This window comes from Xenia sp. Carnegie-2017, unplaced genomic scaffold (genome assembly GCF_021976095.1).
Source record: "Xenia sp. Carnegie-2017 unplaced genomic scaffold, XeniaSp_v1 HiC_scaffold_14, whole genome shotgun sequence".
Classification (NCBI taxonomy): domain Eukaryota; kingdom Metazoa; phylum Cnidaria; class Anthozoa; order Malacalcyonacea; family Xeniidae; genus Xenia; species Xenia sp. Carnegie-2017.
Genome location: NW_025813447.1, coordinates 11,831,006 through 11,851,010, shown reverse-complemented (window position 1 = coordinate 11,851,010; position 20,005 = coordinate 11,831,006). Strand labels below are relative to the sequence as shown.

Here is a 20,005-nt window from a genome sequence, read left to right as displayed (position 1 = left end):
AAACACGCAATGCATCGTGTAAAAACACAGGTTACACAACTGATATAGTTCTCATTTTCTTGATGGTTCTGATGATTTTTTGCTGAAACTTATCATTTTATTTCAGCACATTATAGCCTTTGAATACATGATAATAATGATCACAATCAACGTCATAAAAATGTCGAAATGTTTTGACCAACATAGAGATATTGTTCGTATGAATTTTGAAGTGGACCTGAACTAACAGTAACATGTCGTAAGATTACATTGACAGTTGAAAAAGTAAATTTCGAGGTGCTATCTAACAACAAAACTGTAACAAAAAATTATAATTATAAATTTCCATAATGAAGCATCAAGTCAAGATCACCGCGTAAGTATTTGAACTTCATGTTATAACGAGCGTCCATTTAAGATTAGCAGCCAACATCACTCTTTAAATGATCAAGATATTGACAAAATTCTTGGCACATGTCTGAGAGAGATGGCAGTTCGTCGCAACTTGGAACATTAAGAAACGTGTCGAATAATTTGTTCCATAATGACCTGTTCCACGAACTGTAAATGTTAAAAAAATTCATTACTTAAAGTAAACGTTATCTAGTATAAAATGATGTTAAAAGTAGTTTTGCAATACTCTAAATGTATATAAAGCACATCTCTGCAAATAGAATCAACAAATTAATTGCAATTTATTAGAAACAAAACAAAAACTTTGGAACGATATATATATGTTCATCATTATTCCAAGTTGAGTATTAGATTCCCGTTTATGTTATACCATTTTTGCAGCGTTATAGGATTAGGAGTTACAGCCATATTTTGTCTAAAAACATCAGCGCATGTTTGACAATGAAAGTGCATCAGAAATTCTTATTGCGTTCAACTGTACTTAGTTTCAATGCAAAAGAACTAAGCTTAACGTATGCTCTGTACTCTTGAGTTGAACTGTTTATGTATTTTGAGGTTAATGAACGACAGTTACTAACCGTTGGAAACTTTTAACTATATTCCATTTTCCTGATCTTTTGTCCTTAAGCACCTTCATGTACTGTCCAAAAATACAGCAGTGTAAACTGCACAGCATACCGTACGTATCAACCTAATTAGTCAAATAAATCAAATTAAATATTGGTTGTTCTTCGTGAACGATCTGCATTCTAACGATTTAAAAATTTGCTTAGATGTATCCGTTTCATTGGCTGAGGATTGTAAGTCGCGTGGCCAAATGCTTTTCTTTAATTTCCTAGAAAGTAGCATAATTAATGACAGTAACTACAAACGAACCTGCGTTGTCCACGGTCGCCCCGTTTTCATCTCTATACATTCGAAGGAGTCCGTGTTGTTATCGACAGAAAAACGCGTGCCAGGAGGAAAAAGACGCATATCTATCGAGCGTCCAAAATCGATCAAACATAGCCTGTGTAAGTTTATATTGAAGAAATAGGAAATTAATAACACAGTAAGAAAGACACATGCATGTAAGTCGTTGTATTAAAAAAGCTATGAATATTCTATGTACTTCACTATAACTTGCTCAGTATCCCCATCATCAGAGAGAATTATAAAGTTATCGGGCTTAACGTCTCCATGAATTATTCCACAATCATGGACAGTATTAAGAACTCTCATCATCTCCACGGCGTAATGTAACGCAACTTCTTCTGTAATCAAATTTTCTTCTTTATACTTGTTCACAAAATCCTAAAATAATCAATTGAATTGATTTGAATTGAATTAGCTATAATATGCGACATAAAGTAAAACAAACAAGACAACTGGGAGATAGGCCATACATATATAAAACGAAACGTCGAGACAAGTCAAGCCTGTCACAACAACTAACCAGAAACGTCCCTTTTTCGTGATATGACATAATGCTGCAGCTTCCATCAGATAAAGAGTAATGATTATTTATTTCATGACGGAAGATACCTGAAAAAGAAATTTATTTCACGCGGATTATAATAAATCGTAGAAAATATATCATGCATGTCTTCATTTGTTTGTCTTATGTTTGGGTCATACATTTTACTCGTACCTCTAGGTGAGAAGTATTGCTAGCCGTCAAACGTGTATGAAGCGTAGAACAAATGTAAAACTCCCAATCGTTTGCAGGTCGTTGCACCTAAATGAAACAAAAAGTATTCATAGCATATCTTTTGCAACGCCTTAATGTGTACATTGCAATAATCAGACACACAGATGGTATACCTTCAAAGCAACTGTGCCAGAAATTGTAACAGTTGGATCGTTTTCATTTAATCTGTTGGCCGTGAAAACTTTACCATGGGCACCACTGCCAACAACAGCTTTCACTTTGAACAAATTATCACCTAAAATACAAGAAATTGTGAAGAAAAGGAAAGCTAAATACAAGCGAAAAAAGGTAAGTAAGAAATGAAGTTTTAATAACACAAAGGAGCGGATTATTCAACAGGCTAAGTAGTTGAAGCCCAGAGGCCCAGAATTCGAGAAGCCCTGTCATCTAGACACGTGTTTACTATACTATACCATTATTCCATTTATTTATGTTTTACGACTACTGTTTAGACATCACTTTAAGGCCCACAATTTGTCTTAGCCTATAGGCCTCGTAACTATAATCCGCCACTGATACATCACACAAATACATGTACCCACGTAGTTCACCCTCTCCATCATCACATAAATACATGTACCCACGTAGTTCACCCTCTCCATCATCACATAAATACATGTACCCACGTAGTTCACCCTCTCCATCATCACATAAATACATGTACCCACGTAGTTCACCCTCTCCATCATCACATAAATACATGTACCCACGTAGTTCACCCTCTCCATCATCACATAAATACATGTACCCATAGTTCACCCTCCATCATCACATAAATACATGTACCCACGTAGTTCACCCTCTCCATCATCACATAAATACATGTACCCACGTAGTTCACCCTCTCCATCATCACATAAATACATGTACCCACGTAGTTCACCCTCTCCATCATCACATAAATACATGTACCCACGTAGTTCACCCTCTCCATCATCACATAAATACATGTACCCATTAGTTCCATCCATCTCTCCATCCATCATCCATGTAGTTCACCCTCCTTCACATTACATCACCCACGTAGTTCCCTCTCCATCCATCCATACATCCACGTAGTTCACCCTCCATCCATCCCATAGTTCACCCCTCCATCATCACCATGTACCCATAGTTCATCCCTCCATCCACATAAATACATGTAGTTCACCCTCCATCATCACATAAATACATGTACCCATAGTTCACCCTCTCCATCATCACATAAATACATGTACCCACGTAGTTCACCCTCTCCATCATCACATAAATACATGTACCCACATAGTTCACCCTCTCCATCCATCACATAAATACATGTACCCACGTAGTTCACCCTCTCCATCATCACATAAATACATCTACCCACGTAGTTCACCCTCTCCATCATCACATAAATACATGTACCCACATAGTTCACCCTCTCCATCATCACATAAATACATGTACCCACATAGTTCACCCTCTCATCCATCACATAAATACATGTACCCACGTAGTTCACCCTCTCCATCATCACATAAATACATGTACCCACGTAGTTCACCCTCTCCATCATCACATAAATACATCTACCCACGTAGTTCACCCTCTTCATCATAACAGAAAATGCAATTCTCCCTCATATTTTAGCCACGTAATGTCTCACCTATTTTGACAGTCTTGTTGGAGTTAAATTTTTCTAGAGTGTCATCAATAAGCGAGAAATAGCCAGGAAACGAAGAGACAGGTTGTGGTAGTCGTGACAGTAGTTCATTACATACTACTGGGTCGAATGGATTTATTTTAGTCAACACGCTACCATTAATGTTATGAACAGTGATGTCGCTTGTCTTGCTGACTGTCGCCTACAAGAAACATCGTATGGAAAAACATTTTGCCTGAAAACATCATTTTTCTTCAAACAGAAACACAAAGTTCAATGAACATAAAAAACACACACAATTTCTAACTGATTTGTTGATGTCATCTAAAAATATTGAGCCTGCCTATTGTCCTTTAAGCAAAATTAAGTGAAATTGCAAGATCTCTATTTTGACAGAAAACTCAAGTACACAAATATTGGGGACACTGATATCCTTAGATGAACGAAAAACTGAAAAACACAATTCAATCTTCAAATTTTTGTAATTAACGTTCGAGTGAGCAAATACTACAGGAGGTATGAATAAATTGAGTCCCCCATACCTCGCTCATTAATGGATCTTCAACACATGTATTCGATCCTTTAGATGATGACGTTTTTGAATGTTCATCACTTCGTTCAAGTATGGGACTAAGACCCTTGGTACAATTATTATTGTACAAAACAACTTCTCCACCCTGTTCTGATCCGACGGCCGTCAATTTATTGTCTGGTGGCGGTATATGGCTACAATTGATATGATCCCATTCCGGTTGTTGGGTGCTATTCTTTATAAAAGGTGTAGATGCAAGCCGTGCAGAGATGGTAAATTCAGAATGACTCAACGCAGTGTCACACGTCGTATCCTCATCAAATATATTCTTAGATTCTTTTTCCAACACTACAGCGTCAACTTCAAAGGCTCTTTGTCATTTTCGAACGATGGATCATCGCACTGTTCGAATTCTTCCAAAGGTTCAAATGGTATTCCTATGGATGGTTGTAATATTCCAACAATAGGACGTTCAACCTTTGACTGAACATAATCCAATGGTGGTCTATGGATTGCAAAGTAAAACTACGTTAGTTCGTTCATCGTTTTTGTGGTAATTTTATTAAACAAACAGTGGTATATTGTGAGTATCGAGTGTTTTTCATAATCAAAATTTGATAACAACATCAATAATATGTTCTATACTTACACATTCTCGTCATTTTCATGAAGAAATTCCTCGTTACGGGGAAAATCATCTCGTGTAAATGGAATAACTCCACGACCTACGACATAAACACAAAGAAAATCATAATAAATGACAAAGTGTGTAAAAATTCGGATCATACAACACAAAAGCTAAAGTGATACACATTTCATCCAATTCAGCAAAGCACATTTTCATGCTTTCTGAGTACATGTATAGTTAACATTTATTTATCAAGAGGTATCCTACAATATACACTACACCGACCAAATGGATCACCGCCCCATTCTATATCTTCATCTTGATCGTCCTCTTCTTTTTTTCTAAATTGGTTCTCAAATTCATCTTCACTATTGTTTAGTCCCACAGTAGTGTTGAACCATGGCATGACGTCAGCATATGCTTGCTTTGTCGTCAGCGTTGGCGAAGGGCCTGCATGAATAGATAAAATGAAATTGAATTCTTGTTGGTGTTGGAGCCTTGTTGTTGCCGTTGAAATAAACAGTGGTGAAAGTAAATGGCTTCGCCATACATAAAATATTGATCATTATCAAAATAAAGAAAGCGTTTACATTAGATATATCAGAGTTCTTGAATATCATTGCGTTGATAACTGCAGACTCTGAAAAACTTTCATACAGAAGATTACATACTTTATATGAAAACATATTTACACAGATACTACATTAAATGTTTACAGTCACGGACCAGTGTTGTGTTATAGAAAAACTGTACCTGTCATGTCTGGTTTGAAAAACGTGTGCTTTGGTGTCGCCATACAACTGCTTCTACTAAAAAAAACCCAACAACAACAATTAAACCATAAGTTTGACTTTTACTATTTACTAACAACATTTGCCATAATACTGTTGAACAAGGTTTGCACATCTCATTTGCAATTGGCTTTTCTAAAGGTTTGGGGTAAAAAAAGGGAAATACATAATCGTACCGTGTTTGATTCCTAATTTCATCCACAACCTTTCTTCCAGTGGCACACAACCCATTTTTTATTTCGTTCTGTTCATCCCATAAACTGTCATAATCATCTGTCTTTAATGGAGGACAGTTGTTTTCTTCAGGAAAACTACTGCTGACCATAGAAGCAGCACCGCAGTCAAGGTTTAGTGCCTCAAAATTTGATAATTCTTCATTTGTATCAACAGCCGCCATAATTGGCGCGGACAAACTACATTCATTTTTCACTCCCAACTCTGCATTATTTTCTCCGTTTATGTCTGATATATCATTAGACTGAGCAATAGCCCTGACCGGGTTGCTCAAAGCGTACTTTGAATCCCAGGAGGAATATTTTCATCATTAGGAACGTTAGTGGGAAGTGGGTTGCTCAAAAGCGTACTTTGAATCCCAGGAGGAATATTTTCATCATTAGGAACGTTAGTGGGAAGTGGGTTGCTCAAAAGCGTACTTTGAATCCCAGGAGGAATATTTTCATCATTAGGAACGTTAGTGGGAAGTGGGTTGCTCAAAAGCGTACTTTGAATCCCAGGAGGAATATTTTCATCATTAGGAACGTTAGTGGGAGGTGGGTTGCTCAAAAGCGTACTTTGAACACCAGGAGGAATATTTTCATCATTAGGAACGTTAGTGGGAAGTGGGTTGCTCAAAAGCGTACTTTGAATCCCAGGAGGAATATTTTCATCATTAGGAACGTTAGTGGGAAGTGGGTTGCTCAAAAGCGTACTTTGAATTCCAGGAGGAATATTTTCATCATTAGGAGCGTTAGTGGGAGGTGGGTTGCTCAAAAGCGTACTTTGAATCCCAGGAGGAATATTTTCATCATTAGGAGCGTTAGTGGGAGGTGGGTTGCTCAAAGGCGTACATTGACTACCAGGAGGAATATTTTCATCATTAGGAACGTTAGTGGGAGGTGGTATGTTTTTAATCTGGTTACAAGTCGAGTTCCTAGCACTAAAAACCATGTTCTCTTTATCCATACACGGGAGATCATTAGTAGGAAAATTTTTTTCTACATCTTTTCTTCCACAAGAAGTAAGAGAAGGCAAAACATTCTGTGACAGCAACGAAGATTCATGATGATCAGAAGGCTGCGTGACGTTCTTAGAAGCATGTAGAACAGTTTCTTCGTTATCTTCATAAATTTGGATTTTTTGTTTCGAGTTGGGCAAAATAAGGGCACATTTTTGATCATAGCTAATAATATTGCAATTCTCATTCTCACTTGGTGGTAAATCGTCAGAAATGTGCGGCGTAGGGAGATCACTTTCATGTCGAAGGTCACTCCTCCTTGGGATTTCAGACACGAACTCAACATTTACATCGTTTTCGCAATCATTTTGAATTTTGACTGACCGTCGGCATGTGTTTGATACGAAGCGTCCATCTAAATATATATAATAACACGCGAGACATGAATGAAAGACAAACATGAAAAAATTAGTAACACATATTTTATCTTTAAAAGAAAAACGAGCAAAAATCTGGATTTTTTTTACCTAAGTAAGCTCACGATATAATAAAGAATAAACTTAAATACTTTGTGCTGTGTACTTTTCTATCACCCCTGCAACACATTATTGAACCATACCACGTTTGTAATAAAGCCTTGCCCTTAATTCCTCCGGTTGGAATTCACCTTCGTAAGCGTAGACCGCCTGTTTTGGGTACATAACGCGTTCCATCTTTACAGGTTTTGAAGGTTGGTTCATTTCGCGTTTGGATTTGTTAATGTCCTTGATCAACATTTGCCCTCGCCTCAATTTTTCAAAGTACTTCGCGGCACGAATCTCCTCAAACTGAAATTCTCCTGCACCAGTGTATACTTTAGACTTGTCGTATCTACATCTCTCCATTGTAGAGTTAGAATTTTCAGAAGACTGTAACGAAAAACAACATTTTGTGAGAAATTCAAACATGTTTCAAAAAACCGTGTTCTTTTGTAAAAACAGCTCACAAACTCAGAAAACAGGCTTAATGCCCGTTCCCACGATCCGATTTTATCCGTTCCTAAAAAACAGATCGTGTGAACACATATAAAGCTGGCCTCCGACAGCCGGATCCGGACAGTTTAGAATTTGCTCTAATTTCATCCGACAAGATCAAAGGAAGTCGACTTGTCAAATTACATAGATTTGAAAGTCTTGGAAACAAGAACAAATGGCTGTTCACACGACTATAAATATCTAAACAAAACATATAAATTAATAAAAATAAAATAAATAATATCATGCAATCATTTACTACACAGTGTTCCACGCCTTACGGCGATCATCAGTTGAATAAAAATAATATAACTATAGTTCTGTTAACTTATGATCGTCATAAGGCGTAAAACACTGTTTTGGGAATGATTTCATGACATTATTCATGTCTGTTTTTATAAATTTGTATTTGTCTCTATCCAAAAACATATTGAGCACACTTTTATTTAATTTTCTAATATATATATGTATATATATATATACACAAAATTACCGGACCGTCTGAAAAAGCAACCAAAAGTCGGAACCGAAACAATCAGATCCGAAAATCGAATCGTGTGAACGGGTCTTTACAGGTCGGCAATAAATTTTAGCAACCATAGTTCGTAGAAAGGCGAACACATCATAATTTTAAATACAGTTAACGCCAAATTATGTTCATTATCATTGTGATTAAAGTAACAATTATGTTCATTAACTAATTAGATGTTCGAAAGTAGTTAAAATAGGTAAAAAAAAGAAAAAACCGACTAAGAATCGATAAAAGTCATGTATGTAAGACTCTTCAATTCGACATCTATCGTTGTGTATTAAAACGTATCATTGAAAATATGTTTGTAACTTATCACTCACGTTTGAAATTGCCTTTAGTGGATCGTTGGATGTTTCCACATCAGACTTTCTTTCTGATAAAACTTTTGTACCAAAAACAGTCTGAGGAACTTGACCAACTTGATCAGCATTATCCTCCACATGAATATGAAATGGTGGTTTCGTCGAAGTAGGACAAACAAAGGAAGATACTTTACTTGGTGGTTTTCTACGTAACTATAAGAAATACTTCTTTTTATTTCAGCTTTCTGCATTTCTAGCATTTGAAATCGTAACAAGCATTCTCTAAAATTTACCTGGCGGTCCCCGCTCCATTTTCCTGGCTTAGCAAAATTTTCTTTACTCGTTATACTGTGTGTTGGAGCTTCCTTCCAGTCATTAGCACAACCGTCAGGAAGTAAAGATGTCGGAGCTTCGTTTTCTTGAAGTACAGTAAAGCCAAGACCTTTCTTTTCCGTTTTATTACCATTATATTTTAGCTGCTCAGCTACAAAATACCGAAAACTTAGTTCAGAAAAAACAAATATATGCCTAAACTTTAAACGTAAACATCTTCCTACAAGAGGATCGAGAAAATTTTGATAGTTATAGGATATTATCCAAATCTATAAAATTATTGATTCACATAACGGGAGTGTTTCCTAGTAAGAAAATTATGTTATTTTGACCCAGTGATTACACATACATGACTAAAGGTTAACTAATCCTAGGTTTCATACTGACATCTCATATATTCATTACTTTTTTGAGATGATTGTCCGCGATTCACTATCGTCGTACGTTTTTTGTCAGCCGTCTTTAGGAAACCTAAAATTTTCCTTGACTCGTTATTTTGCCCGAACGCATTTGATTCTCCGTCTTCTGATAAATTGTTGATATACGCAGCAAGTCTATATTGAAATCCACTGAAACAAAAAAAATGTTTTAAACACATGCAACTGATAAAAATACCCAAGTCAACAACTTAACAACAAGCCCAATCATGATAATTGTTCAAAAACTGAAAAAGTTTACTGTGTTTTCACAGGCTTATGCAAACCGAAGAGACCTTTGGGAGAGCTCAAGAGCAGATCAGTGCAAGCAGACATTTTGATTTTTCCTCTAAAATGTATTCATGATCCATTTGCAAATTCTCTTTGACTGATTGATTGCTTTGATTGATTTGATTGGTTGAGCTAAAATGTGCTTTGCACTGGCTAATACAAACACAGCTCTAGACCAATCAGCGCACACATTTCATTGTGTACGCTCAAGCAAGTTCTCCCGAAGGCCTCCTCAGTTTGCATAAGCTCATGCAAACTCAGTAAAAAAACCATGACCAGCCGACAATTTAAAGAAGTATAGTATAAAACAAATTCCGAAAAAGCAAGACATCTTGAGATTGCAAAATATGAATCAAAACAAGACGAGAAGTAAACTGTAAATTTTCGACTTTATTTCAAAGTCATCCTCAGACAGAATGATATTTAAAACCATACATACACATATATATTTACAACGCATGAAATAAGTAAACGGAAATAAGCAATAGAAGTTAAATAGTGTGATATTTACAATGAGTTGGAAGAGGTGTAGTATTTCAAAAGGATGAATTGAAACTGCCGACCCGACTGGTAGAATGAGTGTGTTATAACTTAAGAAAAGAGTTGTAATTCTTTGCTAGCCTTAAGTCCCGTGTTAAGAAAAGGTTTGTTATTTTTAATGAGTAGTGCTTCAAGAAAAGCAAGAATGTGGTAGTTGTTAGATTTGGTTGAGTGAAGTATTTTATAGTTGTTGAATACAAGGTTTTCTATAGGAGAGGGAGTTCTGGGAGGTGGAGGGAGATCATTGAGTTGTGAGAACTGGTTTTGTAGAGTCGCCAGGAATTGAGCATTTTCGCACTCAGAGAAATGCTGGCCAACTGCACTAGAAGAGAGTCTGATTGCATGTTCTCTGAGCCGTACAGACAGGCATCTTTGTGTCATGCCGATGTAGGTTTTACCACAGCCAGGGCAAGTTATTTCGTATATAAGATTACTGCGAGAAAGTGAAGGAAGTTTGTCCTTGTTAGAGACAAAATAGGACAGTTTTTTAGTGTCATAAATAGTAATAAATTTCACCGGTTGAGAAAGATGTTTTTGTATTTTCTTAAAACAGGATTTTAAGAGGAAATCGCCACGCATGCCAAGATAAGGAATACGAACCCAGATTTTAGGTAGATTATCATCTATAGAAGAGCAGTTGTCAATGGGAATAGAATCATTGTATTTGGATTTTAGTTTTTTAAACAAAAAGTTTTTAACGCTGTTAGGATAACCGTTCCAAGACATGTAAGATTTGATTATTTCAATTTGATTGTTGAAAAGTGTTTTATTGCTACAAATTTTGAAGGCACGGTGGTAAAGAGATTTTACCCATGCAATTTTACGATGAAAAGGTTCGAAGTTAGAGAAATGTGAGTACTGACCAGTGTGGGTGTCTTTTCGGTAAATGTCAGTTCCGTCAACCGAAATTTTTATATCTAGAAAGTGAATTATGCCATCGTGAAATGTATCAACTGTGAATGTGAGATTGGCATCAAAACTATTAAATTTCGATAAGACAGCGGAAATATTGGAGGGTTTGATCAAAACAAGCGTGTCATCAACGTAACGGTTGTAGAATTTTATTGTGCCATCATTAATGAGATCGAAAACTATTAATTTTTCAAATTCGGTAAACCATGTGCTCTACCAAATTGTGCTGTAACAGGTTTAAAAGAGTCAAATTGTTCGTCAGTAATTTCACCACATTTGTTAAGTTTACGAAGGTAGTTTTGAAGAGAATGAAGTCTGGTTAGTGTCGGGTCGTGATTTAATTTCTTAAACTTAGAGGGGTTAGAGAAGAGGGATTCAACAGAAGATATATAATCAGAGCGGTTTATAAGTACAATGCCATTTCCCTTGTCAGGCTTGAGAATGGCAAATGTTTCGGTTAATTTGTGCAGAATATTTCTCCTCATGCGCCCTAACTTAAATTCTTTTAGGTCTAAATCAATATAATTGTATGTAAAAGAGCGAAGTGAGTTTTTAACCTTATCTTCAACATATCGTCCTTATGTTCAACGATGACCACATTATTTCAACAACTTTAAAAAAGTCTACATTAAAAAAACTCATATTAGATTGCTGCAACAAAACTGCCTTTTCTTTTAATAACACCATTTACACCCAAAAAGACGGCGTTTCTATGGGTTCCTCATTAGGACCTGTCCTTGCTAATATAATTTTAACCGAATTTGAAAAATTAATAGTTTCCGATCTCATTAATGATGGCACAATAAAATTCTACAACCGTTACGTTGATGACACGCTTGTTTTGATCAAACCCTCCAATATTTCCGCTGTCTTATCGAAATTTAATAGTTTTGATGCCAATCTCACATTCACAGTTGATACATTTCACGATGGCATAATTCACTTTCTAGATATAAAAATTTCGGTTGACGGAACTGACATTTACCGAAAAGACACCCACACTGGTCAGTACTCACATTTCTCTAGCTTCGAACCTTTTCATCGTAAAATTGCATGGGTAAAATCTCTTTACCACCGTGCCTTCAAAATTTGTAGCAATAAAACACTTTTCAACAATCAAATTGAAATAATCAAATCTTACATGTCTTGGAACGGTTATCCTAACAGCGTTAAAAACTTTTTGTTTAAAAAACTAAAATCCAAATACAATGATTCTATTCCCATCGACAACTGCTCTTCTATAGATGATAATCTACCTAAAATCTGGGTTCGTATTCCTTATCTTGGCATGCGTGGCGATTTCCTCTTAAAATTCTGTTTTAAGAAAATACAAAAACATCTTTCTCAACGGTGAAATTTATTACTATTTATGACACTAAAAAACTGTCCTATTTTGTCTCTAACAAGGACAAACTTCCTTCACTTTCTCGCAGTAATCTTATATACGAAATAACTTGCCCTGGCTGTGGTAAAACCTACATCAGCATGACACAAAGATGCCTGTCTGTATGGCTCAGAGAACATGCAACCAGACTCTCTTCTAGTGCAGTTGGCCAGCATTTCTCTGAGTGCGAAAATGCTCAATTCCTGGCGACTCTACAAAACCAGTTCTCACAACTCAATGATCTCCCTCCACCTCCCAGAACTCCCTCTCCTATAGAAAACCTTGTATTCAACAACTATAAAATACTTCACTCAACCAAATCTAACAACTACCACATTCTTGCTTTTCTTGAAGCACTACTCATTAAAAATAACAAACCTTTTCTCAACACAGGACTTAAGGCTAGCAAAGAATTACAACTCTTTTCTTAAGTTATTTAACACACTCATTCTACCAGTCGGGTCAGCAGTTTCAATTCATCCTTTTGAAATACTACACCTCTTCCAACTCATTGTAAATATCACACTATTTAATTTCTATTGCTTATTTACGTTTACTTATTTCATGCGTTGTAAATATATATGTGTATGTATGGTTTTAAATATCATTCTGTCTGAGGATGACTTTGAAATAAAGTCGAAAATTTACAGTTTACTTCTCGTCTTGTTTTGATTCATATTTTGCAATCTCAAGATGTCTTGCTTCTTCTGAATTTGTTTTATACTAAACTCAGTAAACATCTTTTATTTCTTAATTAACACAGAGAATGATTCATTTGTGTACACAATACTTACTTGTGATATTTTTGAAGCATTTCTTGTGGTTGAGCAGCTCTTTCAATGCCAAGGATTAATACTTGATCAGCCTTTTGAAAGTTCTCCATGTTCTCGCATGTTGATGCCCAGGAAACATACAACAGTGCTTGACGAGAAAACATTTGTTTTGTGTGAAGATAGTTGAATATGTCACATGGATCTGTGCTATAATCAATCTGAATTAAACAATGGATAAGTATGTATATTAATGATCTTATATGGATCAAAGGTAAATCAATCTAAACTAAACAATGGATAAGTTTGTATGCTGAAGATCTTATATGGATCAAAGGTAAATCAATCTAAACCAAACAATGGAGAAGTATGTATGTTGAAGATCTTAAATATATCAAAGGTATGAGTGTAAATTAAACAATGAACATTTTTTGTAATAAATGCTTACATATTTTAACCAAATGTTCAGAAAGCGTTCATCATTGTGATATTTGTTTTCTTCTTGAAAATTTCTGATACATCTCTCAAGAAGTATTGGTATTTCACGTCCACCTTTTGGTTGGTGCTCCTCAGTCCACAAAATGTACCTGATTTGGAGTGGTAAACATAACTGAATGAAGAGGATTTTTGCCATTCAAACCTGAATTCCTTTAATTTTTCATTACCTACCTATACCATACATCCAAAAAATCCTCTCCTTCATATGTTCGAATTTCAGCTTCAAAACTTCTATGAGTTGAAATAATGTAGTATTAATTAAGTTGTAATGACTACTGATCTGAAAGTGATTGCGACGGATGTATACAATGATATATTTTGCATTGCTTGACCAAAAAAGCTTGCCTAAAGAAAACTAATTATGATAATGTCAAACTTAACAGAATGTTGTTGTAAAGTTGTCTGTTGTGACTTGTGAATGATACTTACTGCTTGTCTTTTTGCATCTTCCAGTACAAAGGGTCTGATATATTTGAACCACTTGGCGTCAACGCCATAGTTAAGTTAGGAAGTTTTCGGCCCTGCTTTATAGGTTGTACGTTTTCTTTGCTTAATTCCCACTCGCTTGAGTTCATAGCCATGTTTTCTTCTTATTTCTTATACGTCTTTCATCAAGCTGAAACGTTCAAAAGTTCAAAACAGACTAAAATCATTTTATCAAAGAAAATTTCAAATTACATAAATATTTTAACCGCGCCAAATTTTGAATGTGTTGACTCCTTGCGCCCGCACATCGTGCTTCTCACATTTCTATTACGCCATGTAAGATTAGCAAGTCCACAGAATATGAGAAATGCAATGATGCAAACTACCCAAGTCTAAAATTTCAATGCATTTTTCCTTGTGAATTTTTGTTTGAAAACAGCAAAGATGGTTAAATTTCGACTTTCACAAAACATTAACATACACAAAAACTTCGTCGTGATTTAATTCAAAAGCTGGGGTAAGCATCTTCGCTCGCAGCTCGCAAACTGTTCATTTTTGATTCCCAGAGATAGAAAGATTTTACCTCAAAGACGTAATAGGGAAAGTAGGAGCTCAAGAAAAATCAAGAACATGTTCTTGAGACAAAACAAAACACATCTCCAAGATAACTTCCTTATCCGGTATGATGTTGGTGAAACGACTTCCGTCTTTCTTGTATGTAAATAAAACAAGTCATCAGAAAACTGAACGAGGAATTATCATAAATCTCGAAGAAGTAATGACTAGTGAAAATATTCCTCAATACATTTTATTTTTGTAATCTTAAGTATTTTTAAAAGTGTTTTGATGACAGATCAAATGCCAAAGCCTTTCACCCGAGTACTGCGAATTTCTACTCCTCAGCAATCAGGTACAATCACTAATGTTTAACAATTTCATCTAATGCACGCAAAGACTTCAATTAAATACAAATAAAAGGTAGCTGATATTATTAAACTCTTCGGTGTCTAATTTTGTTGTCATTTTGTACAATTTTCATACTAGTTAGATAAGGAAGTAGAGTTTGCTGTTATTTTCTGCTTACAATTTGTCAAACGTGTCGTCTTTGGCAGACAGCAATTCTTGCCATCTATTCATTGCCAGTCAACATTTGATGCTCAATGGGACAACAAACAATATTGTAGCTCTAGTTCAACAAAAATTTTTACTACAAATTTTTGTACGTTTTTTGAAATATTCTCTTTAGGGAAAGACGTGGTAATTCTACAAAATCTTTTAACAAGATCTGAATTTGTCAAAATCAAAGTTATACCCACTGGAGTATATGACAAGCAAACTGCAAAGGCAGTATCTGAGTATAAGATAGGAAATTCTTTAAAAAGGTAGTTCTCAACTGACAATGCTTCATGACCCAACATAAACATCCAGCCCTGATAGGTTTTTTACAATTATGAACTATCAAATATGTTTTTGACAATGTGATACAATGTTCGTGAAAATACAATGTTTACCGTGTTTAAACTCTCTCTATTTAACAAAGCATGTTAATATCCTCTTCTCGTCACAGTTGATTAATTTTACAGCAATATCACAGTATTTGACAACATTACTGCTGCATTGGTTCTATATCAACTGTCTTATGATCGCTACAAAGATGATGGCTTCATACCAAGTGGTTATAAATTCAAGGTGACATGAAGTTTAATGCATTACTGCTCCAATGTGTTGGGGCACATATTAGGTACGGGTGACACCCTGCATCTTTAATGAAATATGTCAAAAAGTCATGCCATAAGCTGTTAGAGGACAAAAAAGTATGTCAAGCAAAAATTGTGAGCTTTTCACCACAAATATAGTCTCTAAAAAGTGTATTTCTTAATCACAGAAAGTTGAAAACCCCAATTTTTTTAATATACCCCTGTACCTATGTGTCATGTTTTTGTTGACATATGAAGTTCATTTAATAAAGCAGACTTCAATTTCATATATGTCACTAGCGAAAACTTTGAAATATTGAATTTTTTACAGTTGAAATTTCCTGGCAAATATTTTAGTAAGCAAAAGACGATTACTCTAGTATTAACCAAAACATGTGATCTATGTATTTAAAACTACTGAAATCAAAAACCAAACTACTGAAAAGTAAACCATTCTTTCATGGTATTTTGTCAATTTTATGATATTACAATTTTAGTTTTATTGTGGAATTTAAATAGATCTATGTACCAGTACACAGAAACAGAAACATTGAAACTGATGGGATTTTGATGAATTCTAAGGGTCTAGTAAGTAAAACATCATCAGGCAACAAATTAGCTACATAAAATTACAAACAGTCAAACACAACTCACAATTTAGTGAAGCTTTTAATTACTTATTCGTATTCAATACCTGCTATGACTCAAATATTTTTACTTTTGAATGTTGCTCATATTTGTCACCTAAATTGCCACTTTAAATTGTTAATTGACAAGTCAATTTTTCCATGTCAGGTACTGTATAAATTTCGAGTACGAGCGCATGGTGCTGTGGACTCCAGTGGTCATACACTGAATCAGCTGACCACCAATGGCAATACACCAACTGGACTGGTGGTAAGAATAATGTCAACGCTGGAATTGCGATATCGTTGACCTGAACCAATGCTCCAAAACTTTGTTTCTATTGTTCTTAGGAATGTGATTTGAATACAAAAGAACCAGATGAGAAAGCCTTTGGACCGTAAGTGAGCACCTTGCATATATGCATATTAGAAATAATTAGACAGCCCAGTGCAAAGTAACCTGACAGATGGGAACCAGGATCCTTCTCCCAACAGAAGAAAATTAGCTGTTAAATAATGATAATGCTAGGTGAAACACTAAGACCAAATTCACAAAACCTCAATTCTAGGAGACACCTTATCTGACCAAAAGGATAATATTCACATAGTTAAACATACTTAGCCTTTGTTTAGGTATCCAGTTGTGCGTGCAGTTAAAGGTTTGAAAGGTGAACAAAATTTTTTACTGCAATGTTTTGTTCTCTATAGACAACAACTATTGTTGGTTTGGTTCAAACTACTTATCATATGCCTTAATTGTAATTTCATCCAAATTTACAAAAGCATAGTTTACATTTTTTAATTGGTTGACTAATGTTCAATGACTTAGATTCGTATTACATACAACTTGAACTACAACACTTTATAGACATAACTATAGTTGATGATATCTTTTTAAAACTTTATATATATATTGTAGTGTTTGTAAAATTTTTATTTAAATATTTAGTGATATTTTTGAATATATTTTGAGATTAGTTTTCCTTTGAAGGCAATGCTGCAATAGGCAAGAACGAAAATGACACATTCTTAAGTAACTACAGGTTTGGCATTCTCATTCACACTGGTGAATGGAAGCATTGGAACACAACTATGAACATGCCAAACAGGTAAGAAACATAAAGATAAGAAAATTAAAAAATAGCAAAAACAACATCTAATCATTTAAATATTGACATATTGACCATGACTAAAATTACATATGGAATGACAAAACTTATAAAAACACATAGCAATTGAAATGTTTACATTTTTCAGTAATGGCTGTATGCATGTCCATCCAGATGATATGAAGAAAATTGATGACATATTAATCAGAGAATTAAATGTAAAAGCTAACGAAAATCCATTTGGTAAAATGCCATATCCCTATCCTTGCCAAGGTATCTTATCCATAGAACAAATTGATTAAATTAGTGGCCTTTTTAACAAACAGTCAAAGCTTGTTTCACATGTTTTTGAATAATTATTTTGTAATATGTAGTTGCTTTGAAACTGATCTAATAATTAATCAAATGTGATATAATTACGATTATGAATGAGTTAATAATTGTTGAAGTTTATAGTTAGGATATTTAACATGTAACTTTGCTGTAATTTTATAAATAAACTCATCATTTTTTTTAAATTACATCAAATTATTCCAATTAACACATCACATGTAACTGCTATGTATGATTCAACTCAACAGTTTGCAAGAAATGTTTAAGTTGTGTATATTGTTTGTGTACATTGTTTATGTTGTTGCCCCGATCTTTTACATTTGTAGAGTAATTAACAAAAACAATTTCAAAACCCAACACGTACCATGTTTTTATTTTGGTCACTTCTTCAATTATGGTAACCATGGATACCATCATCTGAGGTAGTAGTCTATAGCAGTAGAGAATGCTGCAAAACCAGCACAACCAAACAAGGCGGCTTTACCACCAGCTACATGAAAGAAAAATTTAAATGGACTAAATATGACAGTTTTTTTTTGACCTCTCTTCCTGTTAGTCATCCAAATTATTGACACCATGTTGTGTGTTGGAAGGAAGGAAATTTTTGCTTTTTGTAATGTCATCACACTACCCTCTAATATTCATTTTGTACATTCTACAAATGTTATTTGATTCTTCAAATAATTGAAAAAGTGTGATAGAAATGAACCTCTAAGGCCAATAGCTCCACCAGTAATACAACCAGATAATGTTCCATTTTTCCAATCACTTTTGCCACGATACTATATGGAAAAAGATACAAGAAATTTTCCAATCAACTACAAAAAATGATGTGCTTTTTATACTCTTTCTCAAAGCAATAAGTATACAAAAAGTGCAATACACTTCCTCACTTACTGACTCCACAACACACTCAGTTCCTGAAAACATTGCACCAACAACACCAAAGTTCTTGCCATATGAAGAGGCACGTTGACCCATCTCTCGCATTACAGCCCTTGCAGATGAATCAACTTGACCACTAATGCTTGTTGGCATTGAGGTGTCTAGACCAGCTGTAAATATACCAAAACCAGCCCCCAATACGTAACCTTAACAAAACAACGTCAAAGTATTACATTGAAGACTCCATCAAGATTTGTGGTATGCCACGCATTACTATATAAGGTTTTTAGAAGATATTATGATTTAAATGCATTGAGTATAATACTCTTACCTAAGACGCCAGCCAATACTGACTTAAAAATACAACTTTCCATCATTCGCTCTATTTTTATTTGTTGAGCGGGTCGTGGTACATGAGGAAGACCGGGGAAAACATCTACAGGTCCCTTTTGACGTCTTAATTCTTTCATCATCGGAATGACAGAACTGAACGGTGTGTTTTGAGCATAAAAGCGCTGTCCCATCTCTTCGTCTCGCTCATTTGTGTCTGCCATTTTGATAACATACACCTGATCGCTGATTGGACAAATTCAAGAAAACTGGTGATTTTCTTAGAGCGGTTGGTTGATGGTGGGTCCTAGTCATTCATCATCATCATCATATCTTTTCGCGCCAATGGGTGATCCAAACTCGGGCTGTTTCGTTGCATTCCCTGAGATCTTGATCTGTACAGCGGGGACCTTGTGGGCATTCAGAGAGGATATGGTCCATGGTTTGATTGGGATGGCCGCAAGGGCAGGCACCGGTTGGAGTGAGGTTCCATTTGAGCAGAGTTTCAGCTGTTTTTCCCACTTTGGCTCGGGCTCTGTTGAGGGCTACCCATTCTTTCCTTTGCAGGTCGGTTCCTGTTGGTAGTTGTTCACCAGGGGCTTTGGTGGCCTCGTTGGGGTGATCATCCCATTCCCTCCATGCTTGGAGTCGGCTGGTGGCCGATATGTTTGGATCCAGGCTGTCCACTGTTCTGAAGCTCTTCCTTGATTTCAGTCTACTGTTTGGGTATCCGTGGCCAAACATTGGATGCCTCTCGTCGGGTTCTTGTACATATT

General features: G+C 35.4%; 3 protein-coding genes across 5 annotated transcripts; 1 reads left to right on the top strand and 2 right to left on the bottom strand.

Moving 5' to 3' along the window:
- Positions 1-75: 75 nt before the first annotated feature.
- Positions 76-14,613, bottom strand: LOC124435284 (mitotic checkpoint serine/threonine-protein kinase BUB1-like). Its single transcript, XM_046985220.1, has 21 exons — positions 14,253-14,613; positions 13,995-14,054; positions 13,774-13,912; positions 13,350-13,546; positions 9,418-9,581; positions 8,973-9,163; positions 8,698-8,892; positions 7,452-7,740; positions 6,174-7,247; positions 5,835-6,120; positions 5,621-5,676; positions 5,153-5,317; positions 4,889-4,964; positions 4,250-4,610; positions 3,711-3,909; positions 2,197-2,318; positions 2,024-2,110; positions 1,505-1,686; positions 1,270-1,402; positions 972-1,084; positions 76-540 (listed from the first exon to the last, which is right to left on the bottom strand). The coding sequence occupies exons 1-21, from the start codon at positions 14,402-14,404 to the stop codon at positions 399-401; spliced, it is 4,383 nt and encodes a 1,460-aa protein (XP_046841176.1). The 5' UTR covers positions 14,405-14,613; the 3' UTR covers positions 76-398.
- Positions 14,614-14,667: 54 nt separating this feature from the next.
- On the top strand, positions 14,668-18,199 carry LOC124435547. 2 transcript variants are annotated; one of them, XM_046985530.1, is made up of 10 exons: positions 14,668-15,024; positions 15,089-15,159; positions 15,496-15,631; positions 15,833-15,938; positions 16,466-16,534; positions 16,742-16,843; positions 16,924-16,970; positions 17,206-17,240; positions 17,564-17,681; positions 17,830-18,199. In XM_046985530.1, exons 2-10 carry the CDS (start codon positions 15,096-15,098, stop codon positions 17,981-17,983), a joined length of 831 nt encoding a protein of 276 aa, XP_046841486.1. In that variant the 5' UTR covers positions 14,668-15,024; positions 15,089-15,095; the 3' UTR covers positions 17,984-18,199. The 2 variants fall into 2 exon arrangements, with proteins under 2 accessions (XP_046841486.1, XP_046841485.1); XM_046985529.1 differs by having other exon boundaries at positions 14,668-15,159.
- On the bottom strand, positions 16,576-19,750 carry LOC124435548 (mitochondrial import inner membrane translocase subunit Tim22-like). 2 transcript variants are annotated; one of them, XM_046985532.1, is made up of 5 exons: positions 19,231-19,750; positions 18,912-19,105; positions 18,724-18,796; positions 18,379-18,504; positions 16,576-17,078 (listed from the first exon to the last, which is right to left on the bottom strand). In XM_046985532.1, exons 1-4 carry the CDS (start codon positions 19,451-19,453, stop codon positions 18,428-18,430), a joined length of 567 nt encoding a protein of 188 aa, XP_046841488.1. In that variant the 5' UTR covers positions 19,454-19,750; the 3' UTR covers positions 16,576-17,078; positions 18,379-18,427. The 2 variants fall into 2 exon arrangements, with proteins under 2 accessions (XP_046841488.1, XP_046841487.1); XM_046985531.1 differs by lacking the exon at positions 16,576-17,078 and having other exon boundaries at positions 18,276-18,504.
- Positions 19,751-20,005: the final 255 nt, after the last annotated feature.

Excerpts from the sequence above, each read along its gene's own strand:
- LOC124435284 (XM_046985220.1), bottom strand. The coding sequence starts at position 14,404 with ATGGCTATGAACTCAAGCGAGTGGGAATTAAGCAAAGAAAACGTACAA. Across the intron at positions 9,582-13,349 it reads ATGCTTCAAAAATATCACAA|TGGATTTCAATATAGACTTG; the intron begins GTAAGTATTGTG and ends TTTTTGTTTCAG. Across the intron at positions 2,111-2,196 it reads CTGGCACAGTTGCTTTGAAG|GTGCAACGACCTGCAAACGA; the intron begins GTATACCATCTG and ends TGTTTCATTTAG.
- LOC124435547 (XM_046985530.1), top strand. The coding sequence starts at position 15,096 with ATGACAGATCAAATGCCAAAGCCTTTCACCCGAGTACTGCGAATTTCT. Across the intron at positions 15,160-15,495 it reads TTCTACTCCTCAGCAATCAG|GGAAAGACGTGGTAATTCTA; the intron begins GTACAATCACTA and ends TATTCTCTTTAG. Across the intron at positions 15,939-16,465 it reads CAAGTGGTTATAAATTCAAG|ATCTATGTACCAGTACACAG; the intron begins GTGACATGAAGT and ends GAATTTAAATAG.
- LOC124435548 (XM_046985532.1), bottom strand. The coding sequence starts at position 19,453 with ATGGCAGACACAAATGAGCGAGACGAAGAGATGGGACAGCGCTTTTAT. Across the intron at positions 18,797-18,911 it reads CTGAGTGTGTTGTGGAGTCA|TATCGTGGCAAAAGTGATTG; the intron begins GTAAGTGAGGAA and ends TTTTCCATATAG. Across the intron at positions 18,505-18,723 it reads TGGAGCTATTGGCCTTAGAG|CTGGTGGTAAAGCCGCCTTG; the intron begins GTTCATTTCTAT and ends TCTTTCATGTAG.